At 41.2% G+C, this 21,283-nt stretch overlaps 1 protein-coding gene across 1 annotated transcript in view; it reads left to right on the forward strand.

Moving 5' to 3' along the window:
- mllt3 (MLLT3 super elongation complex subunit) overlaps positions 1-15,235 on the forward strand; it is a 53,544-nt gene extending 38,309 nt beyond the window's left edge. The window contains exons 8-13 of the mRNA XM_066681355.1: positions 9,460-9,532; positions 10,135-10,273; positions 10,616-10,715; positions 11,199-11,267; positions 11,590-11,661; positions 13,751-15,235. Of these exons, the coding sequence (XP_066537452.1) occupies positions 9,460-9,532; positions 10,135-10,273; positions 10,616-10,715; positions 11,199-11,267; positions 11,590-11,661; positions 13,751-13,882 (585 nt within the window). The 3' untranslated portion in view covers positions 13,883-15,235. The remainder of the gene's footprint in view (positions 1-9,459; positions 9,533-10,134; positions 10,274-10,615; positions 10,716-11,198; positions 11,268-11,589; positions 11,662-13,750) is intronic.
- Positions 15,236-21,283: the final 6,048 nt, after the last annotated feature.

Here is a 21,283-nt window from a genome sequence, read left to right on the forward strand (position 1 = left end):
TGTAAATCTCAGTAAAAGTCTATCCTTGTAAAAGTCTATCCTTGTATGTAAATATAGTGTTGTCTCCCACAAATTGGAGAGTGGTGGCTGATGGAGTGCGTCATAAAGTGCCCATATTTTTAGTGCTGAACACTAACTAGGTGTGCGTGAGAGAGCGAAGAAGCAATAATAGTGAAAACTTTTTACACCCCAGACCTGTAGTTAACTTTGCTTCACCTGCACTTAAATTTACTTTGTGTTAAGCACTGAGTCGTTGGGCCTATTGAGCACCACTGCTGTTTCATTAAAGGACTGTTCCGTCAGGCCTCAGATGAATGATAATTGGTGGTTGATTTTTGGGGGTGAGGGGGTTAACCCTGCTCTTAAATCTGTTTATGACACCCCTGTAGTGGAGCTCTTTGGTGGCTGGGAAGAGAACGGGACAAAAGCCCTACACCAGTCCCGTGGTCAGTTTTAGAGCGGTTGGAGATTTATGGCGAGGCGAGGGGTCGTAAAGCCTGGGCCCAGCTGGATGCTTCTCCGAGTCTCTGACTATTGAAGCTTTTTGCTGCCTTTTGTTTACCACCTCTCGTACTCTCCTCTTCTCAGCTCATGCGAGTTGAACCGCCTCCATGTTTTTGTACTTTAACTGTTGGTTAGGAAGTGGCTTGGTCTGAAGAATATAATCGTGATGATGTAGATCAGTACCGAGGTCATGATTATTATAAAACCACGATTACTCAGTGGTTTAAGGATGCCCTTTTTACAAAGAAACATGTCTTTTTACCAGTGACAGAGTGAATTTGAGCTTTTAGGGAAAGGTGATAGTGCACCACTGCAAATCAGAGAGGTTTTGTTGGAAACAGAAATCTTGTTTGTAAAGTTATTGACAACTAAACGTGTAATTGACAGTAAAATTTGATTTATCATCCATCTCTAGAAGCTGGTGATTTTAAAAAGCTGATTTAATGAATAAAACGTCATGCCCTGGATTAAATTAAGCCCAGTCAATGTATTGTATGGCCAATAAAATAAGAGATGTGTGCCAATGATAATAGTGAACTTTGCTTATATAGTACCCTTTTATAAATTAAAAAAGCTCCCTAGCTGAACGTGTATGCAGTGATACTGTTTGAAATGTGTAAAAAGAGCAGCAAGCGCTGTTGTGCCATATTGTAATGCACTTCACTAAATGAATCTATTAATTTATTCATTGTACCTGCCTTGACACAATGAGTAAATACATTGCCAGGGTTATGAGATAAGGAATCTCTACAGATGCTCAATGTAAACCTACCACATGCTTTTATTTGGTAGCCTACAATCTATAGTGGTATAACATCATTAAATCCAGCAGTCCAGTCCTGTATATTTTGAATACGGAATAAGACAATAGCCCGGTGGTGATATATTTATTTATTTATGAAGATGGCAGCAAATGAATTGGGTGCAGACCGCCACACATTGACATCGTCACACGGAATATTGGTATTGTAAGTGTCCCGGTGCTCTGCTGCCTTGATAGCAAGGAGACAGTGGACCACTGTTGGCCCACTGAGGGCAAGGTTGGAGGTCCACTACTGTGTTTAATTCTTTTTCTTTGAAATTCTAAATTGTTATGAAGGAGTATTTAGTGCAAATGAGGAATGCTTCTTTAATTTTATACAGAAGCTCTGCCCTGCCATGTAGCGTTACTCAGATTGCACATCTATAGCGTCACATACTTTTCCGCATACCTTGCTTATTTTTGGGAAATTCCACTGATTTGTCAATCACTGAGAGTGGTTTGTTTTGAGACCTTAAATGTCCAACACCAAACAGGTTTTCTAGTAATTTATCAAAACTGTATCCTAACGTCTGTAAAACTGTTGTCCCAGGCAATGCAGTGTGTTCATTCCATGGGAGTTTTTGCTTTTTGAGGTGTTAAAAGCTTCAGAGTTTAGGTTTCATTCCCTACTACAATTCTGGCCAGAATTAATTTGTTTATATGGTAAATATTTAATTATGTAGACACTGTGGGAAATCAATGGCATGTCTCTTTCAGTAATCTGCCACAGTAATATCTGCCACGGTATGATATGCATTACAGTAGCGGCTTCTGAATTTCGTCAGCTGTTCTATCCATTTTGTGTGTTTGTACAACTCGACATACCTTCCATATTTTACTGTAATCTAACTCTCCTGTGTAAATTTCACTTCAACAGAGCAGCTCAAGGACAGGCTGGCTCAAGACTTAAAAGCAAAATAGGTCAGCTGATAGATTAGTTGTGTTTACAGCTGCACTGAAGTAGTGCGTCGTTTTGAATCTGGCAGTCCACACAAGAATTCAAGCCATGTCTGTTTTGATTGAAGCTGCTTTTTCATTAGCTGTAAAAAAGTAATGTAGCGTTTTACAGTGGAGCCACTGCTTGGCCGTTACTCAGGTTTGGGTGACAGCGAGGCAGATTCATACCAGCTCTCCAGCTTATTCGCTGCCTCGCTTTTCTTTACTTCGCCCCCACCCAGGTCAAAGCTCAAAGACCCTCCAGATGATGCTGCTGCTTATAGATCTGCCAGTCTTTTCCACATGAGTGATGACATCAGTTTTATTGGTGGAAGGTTGTGGGGCTTTTCAGTTTGAGCTTTTACTAGTGTCTAGTTTGGGGGACTTTTGGACCCTCGGTAAGAGAAAAGCCATGTGATTTACAACGCGGGACTCTGAGCATGCGTTTGATGTCAGCTAGGCTCCCAGACAGACAAACAGGCCGTAAAATGCAGAGAGGTGTAAAGAAACCCCAGAGAAAGAAGGTAAAGAAACTTCAAAGTAGTATTTCAGTTCCCTCTGACTCTACAAGTGGTAAAAGTGTCTATACCACCCTGCCTGCTCTGAGCAAAATTTAGCACCAACCCCCACTTGTTACATTCTCTAGTGCCATTATCAGTTTCTGCTGGTTTTTTTTTCCCCCATCCATTCAGTTCTAGCAGATATAAATTATGGCTTTGTTTGCTAGTCTTTACAGTGAATACCAACTTCTCCCCCAGAACGGGAAAGAACACAGTTTACTGGAAGTTTGTTTTGGACGACTGGTGAAACCTATTGATCTGAGCAGTAGTCTGTGGTTTTGAAGTGAGCCATTTTGCTCTGTGAAACTGTGAGTAGAAGCAAGCTTAAACAAATCTTGGTTTTTCCACAGCAACTCACCCAAGCCCCCAGCTCACATCCTGGATTCATTGCGTAAATTGTGATTCTAACTTAGCACTAAGATATATTAGGAGCACAGGTTTAAATCTTAGTTCATCGTCACTATTCAGTGTAACTTTACGAAGAATGATTTAACTGAGCTTGAATATTAGTAAGGGATGAATTAGGGATGTACTGGGTATTATTTTCTGTGTTGGGCTGATATCTGCTATTTCATGCACTAGCAACTGATGGTGAGATATCAGTTATCACATATGAAACATTACTGAGAAAAACGTAACCTGTTTCTGTAGGTAAACACCAACCTATGAATAAAACTAATACATTCATTTTTAAAGGAGAAAGACAGGCACAATTGAGAGACATTTTTTACCCTTAGAGCTTATTGAAACAATGCCTCATTTCCTCTGACAAGTGATGAAATTAAAAGCAGTTGTCTCCTGTGTAACTGCATGCCTTTGGTATTTCACAAATTATATCCAAAGCAAGCTGGAAAGGAAGAGAAATTATTTATTAGACTGATTCTACAATTTATTGTCTAACTGCTTATTCAGTTCAGGGTGGCAGTGCCTCAGGAGCCTGGGCGCAAGGAGGGAACACACCCTGGAGGGGGCGCAGTCCTTTGCAGGGCGACACGCACTCACACATTCACTCACATCTACAGACATGTTTGAGTTGCCAATCCACCTCCCAACATGTGTTTTTAGATCGTGGGAGGAAACTGGAGCACCACAGTGCCACCCTATAAGTGTGTGTGTGTGTAACTGTGCAAACTAACTCTTTTCTTTAATTAGTATTACACATCTTCAACTTTATCAGCCTATTTAAATAGTGAATAATAGTTCCTCTGCTTTTTGGTATCATCATGTGCATCACACTGAATATGGGCAGGAGAAAGTGGTCTGCGGAGATCAGAATGAAAGAAATACATGTTAAAGTTATCTCCAAACAGCTTGATATTCATGGGACTTTAAATATGGTTTAAAGTCAGTGGGACCATCATGAAAAAATGACCTCAGATGGCATGAAGTATGGTGCGAGAAAACTTCAGAACAGATACAAGCTGAATTCCAAGGTCAAAGCACCTCCGTGTCTGATTGTACCATAGATTGCTTTTTGAAAGGCAGTGGGCTCCATGAAAAAAGACCCAGAAGGACTCCGCTGTTGAAGGAAAAACATAAAGCCAGACTGGAATTTGCTAAAATACATATTGACAAACGGCATTGCTTTCGCAAAAAAAGTTCTTTGGACAAATGAGACAAAATTCATTCATTCATTATCTGTAACCGCTTATTCAGTTCAGGGTTGCGGTGGGTCCAGAGCCTACCTGGAATCATTGGGCGCAAGGCGGGAATACACCCTGGAGGGAGCGCCAGTCCTTCACAGGACAACACACACACTCACACATTCGGACACTTCTGAGTCGCCAATCCACCTACCAACATGTGTTTTTGGACTGTGGGAGGAAACCGGAGCACCCGGAGGAAACCCACACAGACACAGGGAGAACACACCACACTCCTCACAGACAGTCACCCGGAGGAAACACACGCAGGCACAGGGAGAACACACCACACTCCTCACAGACAGTCACCCGGAGGAAACCCACGCAGACACAGGGAGAACACACCACACTCCTCACAGTCACCCGGAGGAAACCCACGCAGACACAGGGAGAACACACCACACTCCTCACAGACAGTCACCCGGAGGAAACCCACGCAGACACAGGGAGAACACACCAGGTCCCTGGAGCTGTGTGACTGTGACATTACATGCTGCACCACCGTGCCGTCCCTAAATGAGACAAAATTCAAAGACGCAATGAAGCTTTCAAAGAAAAGGTCACCATCACTACAGAGAAAAATGACTGAGGCTTGGTTATGTTTAGGTGCTGCTTTGCTGTGTTTTTGGAGTCCTGGCTGTGGACAGACACATCACAGAAGATTGAATTGGTCTTGATGGGGGCTGTGCTAGAGTAGCTGTGCCAGTGTGAAACCGTTTAGGCATCTGTTTGATTTGATGCTGTACACTGTTCAGTGAGTGATGGATCTTGTCTTCCTTCCCTCACACTTACAGTGCACTTAATCAAAGCCTTCCTGAATGTGTTGGTGGAGCAGTGTTTTTGGATAGAGATATACTAGTATAGGACTTGTGTGCCATCAAGTATTTATTATTTTTATTTATTTATTTTATTTGCTTATTTATTTATTATTATTATTTATTTATGTATTTTTTTAAATGAGCATATTTGATGATGCAATACATTTCTAAAACAAAGAAATATAGAGAAACATATATCCTAAAGAAATTATTTTATCTCTCTCTCTCTCTCTCTCGTATAAAACCATGGTTGCTGTGCTTTGGAGAGAGAGGGATGTTAGGTTAGGTTTCACGGGGGCTCATCAGAGAAGAATGTAAACAAATTAATTCAGATTAACTTTAATAGTGCCTTTAGATTTCCTGTTGGGCCATTCTCCAACAGAAATTAAGTTAATAGTATTGTGATGGTCTTTTGTGCTCTTCACCTCCTCCCCCTCTTTTCAAAGTACATACTTCCACTTCTTAGTGCCTTTTACAGCCACACTGAAGAACCTGAGCACTGAGAGGGGAATTTCTGCAGAGGGTTACAAACCCCACAGAAATGCAGGGAGGACTTAAAATGAAACTCTAAACCCTCCCAAAACGGCCAGGGCTCCGAATGTGGCGCAGACTCCTGAGGGCTTCCTTTTTTTCCCCCCTCTGAATAATTGGTTGATTTGTTCCAATAAGCCTGGTCATCAGAGGCTCAGCTAGCAGAAGCTGGATGGAGCTTTATCTGAGGGGGGAGGGTTGGGCTGTGTTCAGCAGGTTAGATTCATATTTCTACAAAGTGCAGAAAGAAATGTGATCAGTGCCTGTTAATTCTACTCCTTAAATTTCCAAAAAAGTTTCCGTTTTTGATTAGAGTCCAGTTTTTTTGAGGGTGGTTGTTTGAAGAGAATTGAATATGTTGTTTATCATATGCCTCTTTTGTTGTGAATTTTAGTGTCCTTTGCTGGTCCTTGACTGTTGCGACTGAGTTACAGTTCAGTCGTCGACACATGGTGTGGTGTGTGCGTTTTTGCGTGTGTGTGTTGTAAATACCGTAGCCCATGGGAGTTCTCCCAGTAAAACTGTCACATTTCTCCCCTTAGCCGCAGAAGCAGTCTTTAATCTTAACCACATTCGGTATATTGCTGTATTTGGACACAGAGCAGTGGGACACGCTTTAGTCTACAGTACATTTAATCAAGTCTAATCTAAGATATTCACGCACTGTTTGCAATCTACAGCTTGCAGTTATCGATATGAGTAATGTGGCAAAGGCAGCACTGTTGGCTAGGATTTCTTATGCTACCCATAAAAAGGAACATCTAGATTTCTGACCCTAGTTTTTGAGAGAAACTTCTTTCCATTTGAGTTAACCAGGTGCTCTGAACATCAGACATATTATTAAATACTGCGCATTGTCTTAATATGAAGCTTAAGTCAAAGCTTCAGCAAAGCCATGATAAAGCTGAACTATGTTAGGTTTGGTAATTTTTGAGAAATGACCTCCTCTCTGGTGGAAATGTATCATAGGAACAGAAGTGGGCAGAATTATCAGATTTGTTTGATAATAGCGAGTCCTCATGGAGAAATCGATCTAAACTTTAAAGGCTAAGCACCACTTAATGGACCTCCATGAATATTTCACATTATTTTAGTTACTGACATATATAAGTATGAATTAAAATGAAAATAGCAGCTTAATTTGCTTTAAAACTGACAATTTTATTAAATTGACGGAAAAACCCGAGCTCGCTACGGAAATTCTTGAACGCGACCGTGACGTCACTGGTGGACAACAGCTGAACGACGCCGCGGTAAAACACCGTTATGACTGACTGTTATGACAGTATCTAGCTAAATAACCAACATTATTCATGACAATAGCCTAGCAATAAGCTAAACTCAAATGTAGAGGTACCGTTATTCTTGTAAATGTGATCGAAGTCGAACTCGAATTCACCCGACACTATAAACCTCCGTAATGCAGCTACGTAGCCGAGTATAATCTGAGCCACCGAGTTTAGCAAGTCAAGCTAACGCTAACTAACACCAACTAAAACAGGCGAAGTGACTTACCCTGTTTACCTCCATGTTACAGAGGCTCTTGAACACCTTCAAGAGGGGAGGGGGGGGGGGTTAATTAAACCTTATTCCTTGAAATAGTAAGAAATAACATGTTTTCTGACTATCAATAAACACAAGTTAGGAACTCAAATTCCCCTGTATTTATTTGTTTGACACTTTCATATCGCTGGTGCTTAGCTTTTAAAATTACATCTAAATGTGCCATCTCTAAATTACATTGAAAATCAAAATTTGGGACTTTTTTCCCCCAAAGCTGTGTCATTAAATAACCTTCCCAGTGCCTAGCAACCAAACTCCATGTGACATTAATACATAAAGACATCTAATGTGCTCTGAAAAATTCCCACCAAATCTGGCCCAACAACACTGACATATGAACGAATATCCCAGGCTTTACCTTTACCAGTACAAGAGATAAAGCGAATTTGCATTTCTGAAACAGCATTATTTCATTTGGGTTTTTGGAACATACTGTGAAGCTTTATTTATTCTATTTTTTACATTTAGTTGATAGTGCAGTGTAGTAAAGGGCAGATATGTTGAAGTGAACGAGACTGTTTAAATCGAGTCTGATACACTTCCACATGCCTGCTGTCCCGAGTGGCCTCACTCGCAGTGAGACAGCCTTGCGAGGTCAAAGAGCTTCATAAATTTGGATCCTCCACAATTTATCTACATACAGAGCACACGGAAGAGCCGACAGTAAATCTCCTCCAGCCTGGGAATGATGAACCTCCTCACTGAATGAGTGTCACGCTGCTTTTTCCTGGATTTACATTTATTGCGCTCAGTGCTGTGGATCTTCTTAATAGGACAGAACTCCTGAAGACGGTGCTGCTCTGGAAAGAAAGATGCACTGTTTGGCCACAAGTTTGTAGACACACTCACGCAGTGCTGCTTCTGAAAGGCAGTAGAAAGGCATAGATAGGGAGTTTGTCCAAGTTTGTACTCTTCTAGGCAGGCTTTAATCTAACTGTTGGAACATTGCTTTGGGGATTTGATGGCATTAAACCATGAGGATGTTGGTGAGCTCTGGTACTGGTGTTGGTTTATAAGCTGTGGATCACACATGGAGCCCTAGGACTCAAAAGATCAGTGCTAGGGCTTTACAGCTTGATACTGGGGAGATTTTTTTTATCTCCTTTTGAAAATGTTTCATGTGCAGCTGCTCCAGGGCATCTCATTCTCATTGAACATCAATGTTCACAATTGTTGCACTCTGCTGAAGCTGAAATAAGTTACAATTATGGAGAAGTGTGTGTGTGTGTGTGTGTGTGTGTGTGTGTGTGGCTGCCTGTGTGGCAGTGTTCTCATAAATCTGCCTTCATTAAGAAGGCTTTAGGGGAAGGCTGTTGATTTACAGTGGGGAAGTGTCACCAGAACCCATCAAAGACCGGAGTGTGGAGGGAAAAGTGAAGCTAATGGCTCTGGTTTGACTACCAGCCTTTATCACCATCTCTGTTAAAGCCCTGCTGAAGGATGTCACACTCCTGACGGGCTGTCATGGAGACTGTAGCATGATTTAAGTGTGACACAGTGTTAGCAACAGTTCATAAACTGGGCTACATCTGTGCATAAATTATTACTATGATTATGAGGCCATAAAGTCAATTTTGCAGAATGAAGATACTGTAATTTGGCACATGCTTTGATAAGTGTGCATTGGAGAAGGGCTCTGTGCAGTCTGAATGGTATTTACAGCAAAGATAAATGTAGAATAAATAATTGCCAATAAACGGCCTGCAGGCTGTAATGAGCATTTCTATGTTTATTAAATACCAATCACTTTATACACTTTAGTCAATCCTGAGAGTGCTGTACTCTGTGACAAATCACCACTAGGTTTTGACAGATATCAGGTGGCCATTAATGTTATTAATTTTTGTTTTCTATTTTTTAAATAGTTTTAATAGGGATTTGTTAAAATTTAACATCCCTTGTGTCTCTCATCTATCTTACAACTTGTGGCTCACAACTAAGTTCCTCACAATTTGGAACCCATTGGAATGAAACTCATTCTCAATCTCCTCAAAATTTGTTGAGAGTCTGTGAAGGACTTGATCTTTCTACTTTATCTACTTTTAGCTTTGTCTATTTTCTGCACTTTCACGTTCATTTCGTTTTCTCTTTTCTCCCTACAGTCAGAGCAGCCCAGTCCAGCCAGTTCGAGCTCCAGCTCCAGTTCAGGCTTTGGACACACACACAAGCGCCAAGGTAACATTAATTGGGGTATGAGATCATATATTAATGCTGCTGACATATGCTCTTTGAGTTGAACGTTTTGCTCGTCTGGTATTTCTTCAGAAGGTGATCAATACCTTTGTCGGTCACCGTTTCTGCTGCAGCAGCTTCTTCTCCACCGGGAAGCCCTTTCATAAGATACTGGAAGATTTCTTTGAGATTTTACAGATGTTGGTCAGCTCAGGTGCTGATGTTGAAAGATTGGTTCTGGATCATAGATGTCACATTAACACATTCCAAGTGTATTGGATGGGGCGCCATCTCCCCAGGAAAATTAGTTCCACTACTCCACAGCTCAATCCTGGGGGTTTATACCCCGCTGGCCTTCACTTGGCACAGGGCTTGGTGAAAATGATGATCATATTCAGGTGCTCCAGAGCATCTGTACCAATATTATTGCGTTTTCATGGGGATTATACAAAATGCCTGTATTATAAGGGGTTGAATGCCTTAATTATAAGAGGTGTTAACAAATTTTGTCAAATTGTATGCAATGTCTTGAAGTCAAGCCTTTGAGTGAACCTCAGAATGTCAGGTGTGGTGTTAAATTATGTCTGTGTGTTGTGCTTGTCTAGTACTGGGCCCTTTACAGACCATAATTCAAGATTTGCACTCAGATGACAATGATGAGGAGTCAGAGGATGAAGAGGACAATGATGTGGACTCTGACATGGAGCGACCACTACACACACACATGACACATCGCCATCGCAGGTGACCAAATGACCGTAGCTCTACTGATATCCTTGGAGCATGTTTTATTAGGCATGAATTTCAGCATTTTTGTTGTGAATACTCCATAGTTTAACATAAATAGTAAACCCTGTGGTTTCTCATTATTTCAACCTGAAATAATCAAGGCAGCGGCTTTGCTATTCATGTTTTAGATTGTTTTTAACATACAGTATGATATTTGATATGCAATGACATTTTTATTAATATAATATTGTTATTTTAATTAAAACACCACATGCATGTGATTGAAATAGTGAGAAGCTGTGTGCTGTCTACATGCATTGTGATGTGTGTGTATTATATATGTGTGGGTGGTCACAGGGTGAGTTTGAGTGATGGCAGTGACAGTGAGAATAGCTCCGCCTCTTCTCCACTCCCACACAATGAACCCCCGGCACTCTTAAAGGCCAGCAATAACCAGGTAAGACCACACTCTCTTCTACTGAACCCCAGTCTTCTGTAAAGAAAGCAGCACTGTTACGTCCACTCCATTCAGGCAGTCATTGTGTACTTCTATATTTATGGCATTATCCTAGGAAGTGTCCAAGGTACATTTTGGAGTCGGTGTATTGGCGTCCGTGAAAAACGTACCCTCTGCCGAGTAATCTCTCCTTCTGCTCAGCTTATCCTCAATTTACATATTGAAAAATAAATGTGATGTGCTACCCCATGCGTACTGCTGCCACATGGACGCTAATTAGTTTCTGTGCTAACTCTATGGCCATGTTGTGTAAAATAAATCTGTCACCTTGAAAGTTTATACTTCTAAACAGATTGTGTGTTACAGAGAAATCTAAACTTGTCACAGCACTGTATAAATATTCTTCTTTCTCAGTTTGAATGCAGTGACCTTACATAAAGTTCATTCCCGTATAATAAATGGAAACCTCCTGCTGCTTTACAGATACTGGAAGTAAAGAGTCCAATGAAGCAGACAAAAGTGGACAAGAACAAGAACATTGATTGTGACAAGGTAAGCTTTTACGTGTACAGTGTTCAGACTTTTTTAGTGGATTTAAATGTAACATATCTGTACCTTAGTTTTTAGGGTGTAAATCATTTTGGAAATTTTGTAGCCCTTTAGGAAACACTTTTCTGTAGGTCATTAATTATATGGCTACATTTAATCTACATTTATACACTTATTGTAACAATCTAAAAATTAAAATCTAATAAAAATTCTTGCTGCTGATCCATAGTTACTTGATTTTTCACCAATCTTCAGTAATCTTCATAACAGGACTAGAATACGCACCGGTCAGTTCACCACACTCATGGTTCATCTTTTGTTTCAGGCATACTTGGACGAACTGGTGGAGCTCCACAGAAGACTAATGGCACTCAGAGAGAGGCACATATTACAGCAGGTAAACTGGTAGAAGATGTTAATGAAGAGAATGGAATATCCATGCCACCTGAGTGGTGCAACTGTCTAAACCAGGCATTCAAGGCCTGGGGTTTCAAAATACACAATAAATCAGCTCTCTACCATCACTCGGCAAACAAATGCCTGTATTAGCTAGCATTGCGTTATCATAACAGACCTGGGCAGTTGGCATTGTCCTCCATGTCTCCTTAGCTGTAGTGAGAAGATGCAATGCCTAAGTTCATGATTCTCAGCTGAAGCATGTGTTGGAATTCACACTTTCAGCTTGGTAACATCTAGTGAGTTAGTGGAATCTGCGGTGACGTATTTGAGGAGACACCTGGTCAGAAATGAAGGAGAAGAATGCTGAAGTTTACAGGAGAGTTCCATGAGAAGAGGTCTGTCAGAAAGTTTCAAGTCGCAAGTACATAGTCCAGAGTGCAAAAAGAAAACATTTGGAAGTTGATCCCAAATATTTGAAACCAAAAGAAGGGTGAGATCATGGAGCATTTCACCTGAGACCCATGTAAAGCTGAAAGCTGTTATTCACTGCATTACATGTCCTGGAGTATCTGCATCTGATAAATCACACCAAAGGCAATACGTCCACTCCGTTCCCCCAGTCCTGGCCCAGAAATCTCCTTTAAGGTTATAAATCTTTTGCTTATGTATTTGTTTTGACAGAACAGAGAATGATACTCCTTTTTCCAGGGCTTTGCTGAGCCTTCCTGGTGAATAGGCATGGAATTCATTTGGGACACTTCCAAACAAGGTTGAGACAGCGCAAACACACGGCATAATCAAGCTAATCCTTTTGAGTCTAGTTAAGTATTCCACATCCTCTGCCATTAAACATGGCAATGATTAACTCTCGTATTTGCCCTGCTGGAAAAACCAGAAAGTAGAAAATTGCCTTTGTCGTTGTCATTTTCTGAAGTTTTCCTGGTTACGATTGTTTGGTGTGGAAACATGCATGAAAACAAACCTAATGGGCATGAACGTAGCCCTGAAGTTACACAAATTATTTTCATTTTGTGGGACCAATAGTGTAGAAAGTATCTTTTTGTTCACCCCCCATGGCCCCTTGAACAATGAGCCATCCTTTCTCTGCGTCCCTCCACCCTGATATCAGCACAGTCCCTGAGCAGCTGAGTTCTATCTCCAGTGTCATAACAGGCCCCTGACATACACACACACACAGTCTCTGTCTCTCTCTCTCTCTGTTCCTGGCCCTGGTTCAGCAGAAAGAGAAGAAATTCTTTCCATATGGGGGTCTGGCTTTGTAGTGTGAAAGGGATCAGGTTTGGGTCCCATTACTGCACGGTTTCATCTGTGCAGACGCTGTGGAGTCCACCCCCCCCCCTCACTCTCCTTTAATCGCTAGTGTGATCCCCTCCGAACTTGAGAGAGAAAGAGAGCTGGAACCAATAAGGAGCCGGTGTAGAAAAGCATCTCTCCCATTACACTGATACACGGCACCATGTGGAGGGGCTCCATTCTCAATGGAGACTTGTTAAGAAAATAAGGCGAAAAGGAAAGCATTACAACAGCCTCCATTCAAAGACGCTTCCCTTCAACTTGATTTCAATAAGATGCTCTACGGAAAATTCCCAACAGTGAATAATGCTGATTATTATTATCAACTTTGCTTTTGTTCTTTTTATACGTAAGACAGGACAGTATCTGCGATCATAACCAGTCTGTAATGAGGAAACCAAGCGATTATCTTCTCAACCTCCAGGTTCTCTGAGCTAGTTTGGAAATTAGCTAACGTAAGAACTAGGCTGTTCTTCTCCAGACGTGTTAAACCCAGCTAGATGAACTCGGGTAAAAGTAAGGAAGGCTGCAGTGATCCCTGCTCTGGGTGTGGCCCAGCTTTACCCCCAGTCATTCCAGATGGACTGCAATCCCACGACCCTGATCACAAGGAGGTGTTAATGGAAGAAGAATGAATAATTGCAATCATTATCCCCAGTATTTTCTTGCTGTACCTCCGTCAGTCTTCTGTTAAATGAAATGTGTAAATGAAATTTGGTATCGCTCAAATCTGTTGGCACCTAGTTATTCTTCATCTTCACTTTCTTTTTCAGATCGTAAACCTCATCGAAGAAACTGGACATTTTCATATTACAAACACAACCTTTGACTTTGATCTTTGCTCCTTGGACAAAACCACAGTTCGTAAACTACAGAGCTACCTGGAAACCACCGGAGCGTCTTGAACCTGTGCAGCTGGCTGCCATGAGCAGGGACACCAGGCATTCTCACGTTCTCTCTTAAATCAAACAATGTGTGTGGCAATGCTATAGATCAGCTTCATCTAGGGGTCCTGGAGCACCTTTACGTTCTCTCTGTGTGCCTCAGAGACAGACTCAATACATCAATCTGGAGATTTCTTCCTGTCAACCAGGACTTCACCTGAAAAGCCTTGAAAAATCCAGCGTTGCCAAAAAAGGGGAATATTAATTTCTTGCTCAAAAAAAAAGGAAAAAAAAAGAATGTGCATATTGTTACTACGTATGAATGTTTTGTTCGATTCTTTGTGACGAGCGCATGTTTCAACACTGCCTTACACCGTTGTCTATTTATTGAGAATGAGTTTCAAGTGTGTGAGTGTGTAAGAGCAAATGATATTAAACTTTGTGCAAGCACTTGAACAGTCATCTCAGTGGAGCTTTTGAGACGGTGGAGCGTTTGAGATCTATTGGGTGCGAGGGGAAAAAAAAAATCAAAGTTTCTTTCACATTTAGTTCTGAGACTATATTTTGGACAATTGAAGGCACTGTAACCTTATCCGTATTTGAAGAAAACTCCATATTAGTCTTACTGCTGTTTAAAGGAAATGCAATGTGAGCAAACGTTCATGGTGAGGATCAAATACCCTTTTTATAATCAGCGGCATCCGATGCGGTGAGTTCCAATCCAGCGTTGGAACAATTGAGGAATGACATCTTTTGGACTGTGTAAAACTGAGCTACTCATGACATCTAGGCCAAATACACTCATACAGTAGGAATCTGTCTCTGTAGAATGCCGTATTTTTGAATCCGTTGATGTTATTTATTTTACAGGGACCACGTGTCATGGTTCTTTGTTGGCTGTCTGTAAACCAGTGGGAACTGGTTACTTGTTTTAGGTTGAATTTGGGAATAACTGTTCTTTTTTTTTTTGCTAAACTGAGGAAATTCAAGTTTACTCTGCAGGTCTTTGAGACTGTTCTTTTATATAAAATTAATTTGATTAATTGATATTGAAATATTAGAGGCCAACATGGGCAGATTGTGCAGTTGAGTAGTTGGCCCAATCGTTGAGTTATGCCTTAAGGCAAGACCAGTATCTGTAGAGAGGTCATTTTGAATCAAATGAATCAATCTGTAAGAGCTACAGATCATTGTGAGACCTGGAGTGGGAGGGGGCAGGGCACTGATTTATTGGCACTGTGTAAAAACGTGTACGAATTTTTCATAGATCTGCATTTTTGTATTTTTTATTTTATTATTATTTTTTTTTTTCAGAATGAAATCAATCCTTGTATACTTTTATCTGTCTGAATTTCCCTGATTCAGTTTCTCAACCCAAAGAGCTTATTAGTTTAGTTTTCATGACATTATGTTTATATGTGTGTATAAATTTTATATGTGGTAAAACTTGATTATATTTCCTTTCTTGGAAGGTGCTGACCTGCTTGAAGCTTGAACACTCCAGATTCTAATACAAAATCCAAACTCGCTCTTTGTCGGCGTGGGGTTACTGGCTAAAAAGCATTACGCTAATGTAATGGATAGTGATTTTACATTAGAGTGAGCAGTACGCTATGAATATAGAAACAGCAGCTCAAGCCTGTTATTAAGACAGGCTCTCTATTTTCCAGTCTCTTTATGATGCATGCACTTTTACAGTGTCTAGAAATACTGACTCAATACTTGTAAAATCTATCAGGATGTAATTTTGTTGCCCATTTCCAGTTTTACTTAAATTGAATAAAGTATGGATACCCCGTTCCTCCCCAGAGACGGAGCACATGCAGGTTGACAGCACCGAGGAGCGCAGGATGAGTTTGAGAGTTTTGGACCTTCATAACCAAAAAGAATGTGGCATAATCAACCTAATTACACAGAAGTGTACATCATTTCACTAAAAACCAACTATGCTAACGAAGGGCAAAAGATGTAACAAGCCTCCACCATTTTTCCTCCATTTACCAGCTACATATTTGAATCTCCATTTCATTAAATGAGTTGTTGAGGGAAGTTGACTCAGGACACTCTGGAGGATTTATATCTCCTGTATGGCCTGGGAACGCCCGGGGATCTCTGAAATGGATTCATCGGAAAAGGTGATGATGATAAATGTGTCACTAGATGATGCTGTTATCTCCCTTATCAACGCCATCTCCTTATGCCTCAAATGTCATTTTGGCATGTGGCAGATGTTTACTTCTCATTTGCAATTGTCATATTCCAAAGTTCCACCTTTAAATGGGTCAGTTTACAAGGCTAATGTTGGTGTTATTTGCCTACTTCTTGAATTGTCTGTTCCACTTTTAGTAGGCGAATATTCTGAAGCTAGCTTTTGATGCACAACTCTGAACCCTCCGTTTTAAGCCTACAGACCACTAAGTGGTATGAACCTTTAATCCATACTTGTGTATCTGTACTTTTATAGTTTGTGTATCATACCTGGCAACCCAGCATTTGGAAGGTAACGGGAAGATGGCAAGAACACAGTTTCCACCAAAAGAGACACTTCACATGGAGGAATATACTGGCTGCAGCACTCTTCTCAGGGGTGTCAGTGTTTAAACTTGATCTCTAATGACACACCCTGACTCATTTTATGATTTACCACAGTAAATACTGTACATTACATATTGCTCCTTTTAGTGATTGTCTGATGCCCCTGACACTGCAATTCACATTTGATCTTCAACCAAATGTGTTTAGACTGGCCACTTTCCCAGGGGTCATTTGTTGTGCTCTTCTTCCCGCTTAACGTTCCACAAGAGCTGTTTTTTCACACTCAAGACCACGTTCACGTTCAGTGGCAGGAGTCTAAATCAAATAGAAGCTTGTTGGAATTCTCCAGCTTTAGCATTACGGCTATGACTGTCAGGGGCATGGCAAATGACAGCTTTCTGAAACTCAGGCTGGATTTATTAAGGTAGTTTCAACAGTTTTCAAAAGAGCTTTCAACACAAGCGTAGTTACAGCACAGTGATCCTCAGCGAACACAACACACCATCAGGGCCACCTGTTCAAAGCCTTGTGAGTGTAGAGTTGGGTCAGCAGGTGGAAAGTTAATCTAGAAAGATGCATGGTGAGGGGGTAGAAAACAAGGCAGACTGGTGGGGGAAAAAAACACTAAACCTTGTGCTTCTTAAGTGGATGTTAAAACCTGTAATTCTGGCCACAACAAGCTTCACTGGCTTGGTGACCAGAGTGTCCAGTGCACACCTGCATGTATGATTACCCCAGCGTTCATTAGGGGCCAGTGCTGATATCAAGCTGTATAACCAATCCCCAACACACACACACACTAATACACAGCAAAAAACATGACTTGAAATTGTGCTATTTAGAACAAATTTGTTACAGGCCTGAATTTGATTTATTCTATATATCACCTCTGTGAGGAGTTGGTGTGTTCTCCCTGTGTCTGCGTGGGTTTCCTCCGGTTGCTACGGTTTCCACCCACAGTGCAAAATCGCACGTTGGTAGGTGGATTGGCGACTCAAAAGTGTCCGTAGGTGTGAATGTGTTGCCCTGTGAAGGACTGGCACCCCCTCCAGGGTGTATTCCCCCGTATGTGCGCCCAATGATTCCAGGTAGGCTCTGGACCCACCGCGACCCTGAACTGGATAAGGGTTACAGATAATGAATAAATGAATATATATCACCTTGTATAACCAATCCAGTATTTTCTACTGATGTCAACCTGAAATCCTGGTTCTGAATCAATGCCATCTCTAGAGACAAGTATTGTGTTGCCTGATTAAAAAAAACATTCAAGCCTTAAACTGAATCACTGTTCACCAGGAATGGGGGATTTTAAACGTCAAAACCAATATGTACGAGTATTCAATAAGTTTGACCTGTAATGTTTAGACATGTGTGCATCTTTGTACTGTGACTCTGTTACACGCAGTGTGTTGACACATTTTTGGGCCAGTTTCCCAGACTGGGATGAAACCTAGACATGGACTACATTCTCTTTTAATGAAAAGCATTTAAAAGCCTGTGTAGTCCTGGATTAGACTTAATTCCTGTTCAAGAAACAGCCCCAAAATGGACTGTGTACAGTGACCATGCATTAGCTGTGTAAACCCTACTGTAAAACATCATTCATGTCCCACTTAAAAAGGTTTTAGACTCAGACATTCTTAAGTGGGGGTCTGTTTTAAGGCCAGGCGTGGATATAAAAGGAAAAGGGGTGGGGGGGAGTTCATGAAAGCAGTTTAATAATACATTACACAGGCTGGGGGTCAGACAGCTGAACCACTTTCCATCTGAAGACAGGAGAGAGTAGGACACGTGTTTTTTTTATGTTTGTCATTGTAGGTGGTTATACAATGAAGTGGAGATCTTCGACAACTCTCTCATCTTCAGCCTTTTTTAGAACGAGATAAGATCTGTCTTTGAGAGGAAATCCTCAGGGTTAAGGATTATTAAAGTTTGTACAGTTTGTAAGATGTCTTCCACCTGAATGAGAAGCAGTCCTGAGAGGTCAGGCTGGGATATGGTCACCGTCCACAGTGGAAGAGATGGAATACATAACTTCAACAGGATCAATCAGGGGGATCTCACAAACTGAGGGGCCTTGTCTTAAGCTCACTGTCGAGGCTCCACTAAGAGAATGATCACGTTATTTGTCTCAAGATGGAAAATATTTGTACACTGATCTGTCATACAATTAAAATGACATCGTTTCTACACTCATTGTCTACTTTATCAGCCCCACTAACAATACAGGTGCCGTTCTTAGTTCTAAAATTATAGACTGGGGCGGCACGGTGGCGCAGCAGGTAGGTCGCAGTCACACAGCTCCAGGGACTTGGACGTTGTGGGTTCGATTCCCGCTCTGGGTGACTGTCTGTGAGGAGTTTGGTGTGTTCTCCCTGTGTCCGCATGGGTTTCCTCCGGATGACTGTCTGTGAGGAGTGTGGTGTGGTCTCCCTGTGTCCGCATGGGTTTCCTCCGGGTGACTGTCTGTGAGGAGTGTGGTGTGTTCTCCTTGTGTCCGCATGGGTTTCCTCTGGGTGCTCCGGTTTCCTCCCACGGTCCAAAAACACACGTTGTGACTCAAAGTGTGAGTGAATGTGTGTGTGTGTGTTGCCCTGTGAAGGACTGGCACCCCCTCCAGGATGTATTCCCACCTTGCGCCCAATGATTCCAGGTAGGCTCTGGACCCACTACGACCCTGAACTGGATAAGGGCTTACAGTAATGAATTAATGAATTATAGACTGTAGTCCATCAATTTACCACCTTTTCACCCAGTGTGTCAATGTGTGAAACACTTAAGTACTGCCATTTTACACTATATCTAGGTCTGACTAATACCAAAGTAGTATCCTTTCTATCACCATCAAAACATATCAGAATTAAACAGAAAGAATTAGAAATGAATGACTCACATTTAATTTTAAAACCGAGATTCCCTTAGTAACTAATATATTAAAATATTCAAATGTAATTGACTGCTAATGCTGCCCCCTGCTAGTGTGTGAGTTATAAACTAGGTCTACCAGTGCTTCCGGTCTTAAAAAAATGAGTTTTCCTTGTGACTTGGGTTTCACAATTTGGCAGTTAATGTATGATTTGACACTAAGTCATCCAATAGTTAAATTACACTAAACATTTTACCAAATTTGCTACAAATTTGCAGGAAATACACTCCTGATAGTGGCTGGTAAGTGTGAAAGCATCTGTGGTAGAGCCACTAATGCCTTTTACTTAACAACATTCCATAAAGTTCATGAATGTGCAGCTGAACGTAGGCAGAGCCCATTCCACGACTAGATACACACACACATAGTCATGCAGTATGCGGTACAACAGAGATTACTCAGATTACAAACCAGTAATGGATTTGGAAGTGGAGTCTACTCAGAAATATTTTTAGCATGAGCTAAAAGACTATTGTTCTTCGGCATGTATTGGCTAGCATACACAGTGTACTCTTTTCCCAATTCAAATCACTAGCTTCAGGATTCAGATTACAGACCAACAATTTGTAATATTCAATGAAGCGCTCAAGATGATCTAATCTAGTTAAAAGGGAGGCTCAGTGTGGATTTACAGTTATTGATGGAAAGCAGATGTGTTGTGTGTGTGGCTGTTTATGTAGAGTGTAGAGTTCACAGGGAAATGGGGGTATAACCCTGAGCATGCATTAATGGTGCCAGTGGAGCTAGGTACAGCTTTGGGGTGTTTTCACACCTGATAGTCCAGACCAAGGTCTGAAACGAGGTTCGTGTTTTGTTGCATTGTATACATTTGACCTGGAAAATTGTAGTTTCACACTGGATTTCAGTGAGTGCTGCTTCACCCCATTGTCACGGATTAATTTGTAGAGGGGCATGCGTCTGATATTGGCATGTGCTCCATTAGGGTGACCAGATCTGAGATGGTGAAAAAGTCACGTCTTGGGGCGTAATGATCGCCACTCGCTGCCGTTGTATTCTTAGCTGAACCTATGTGTGCTTTTAGGTCCTTTACACCTTTATTTGCTACACAAAATGGGAATTTCTTTTTTAATTAATCCGAGAACTTACATTTACGTTTCTGCATAGCTGCTCGAGATGAGGGTAGGTACATGAGCTTTGCCTGACGTAAACGAGGACTGCTGACGTGCAGACTGACCAATTAAATGTTTACAGAGAAGGTTATCGACCAATAACGGTAGCTCTACAGTCAGACCGTCCAATCAGAAGATTTTAGGCTACTTCACCACGCCCCCTTCTCACTCAAGCGAACCAACTGGAGTAGGGGAGGGCGAGACTAGTTTGTGAACGAAACTTCTCAAAGTTCTATGTAAGCTCTAGAAAAATCCCGGACGTTTGTGAAATTCCGCCCGGACATTTTTTAAGTCTAAAAAAAAGGACGTCTGGTCACGCTAGTTCCATGTACAGCTTCAGTTAGTTATAAGTGTATTGCTAAATTTATGGCACTACTACCAACGGCACCAACTTCAGGCAACACATACGTTGCTTAAATATGTGCTTACTAATGTACCAGCTCCTTAATAAAATTTTCAATTCCACCTTAAATGATTGAACTCATTGCACTGGTTGATTCATGATGTGTCCCAAACCCCACCTGACTACACATTACCCAGTAAACAATTAGCCGTTGATTCAACGTTGAAATAACGTAATGACTGCCGTCTAATCAACGTTCTCCTAAGGTTGAAAATGAAAGTTGAAAAGACGACTATTAGACGTATTTTGGACATCCATTGACGTTATTAATTGGTCCCGAAATAAATTACTTGTATAAAACGCGTTTTGGACGTCCACTGACGTTATCGATTGGTCATCACTTGATAACTAACTTATTAAGATGGATTTTGGACGTCCATTGATGTTTAAAATATGTCCATGACGGACAAACTACTTTTAGACCT

Source organism: Hoplias malabaricus, chromosome 9 (assembly GCF_029633855.1).
Source record: "Hoplias malabaricus isolate fHopMal1 chromosome 9, fHopMal1.hap1, whole genome shotgun sequence".
Classification (NCBI taxonomy): Eukaryota; Metazoa; Chordata; class Actinopteri; order Characiformes; family Erythrinidae; genus Hoplias; species Hoplias malabaricus.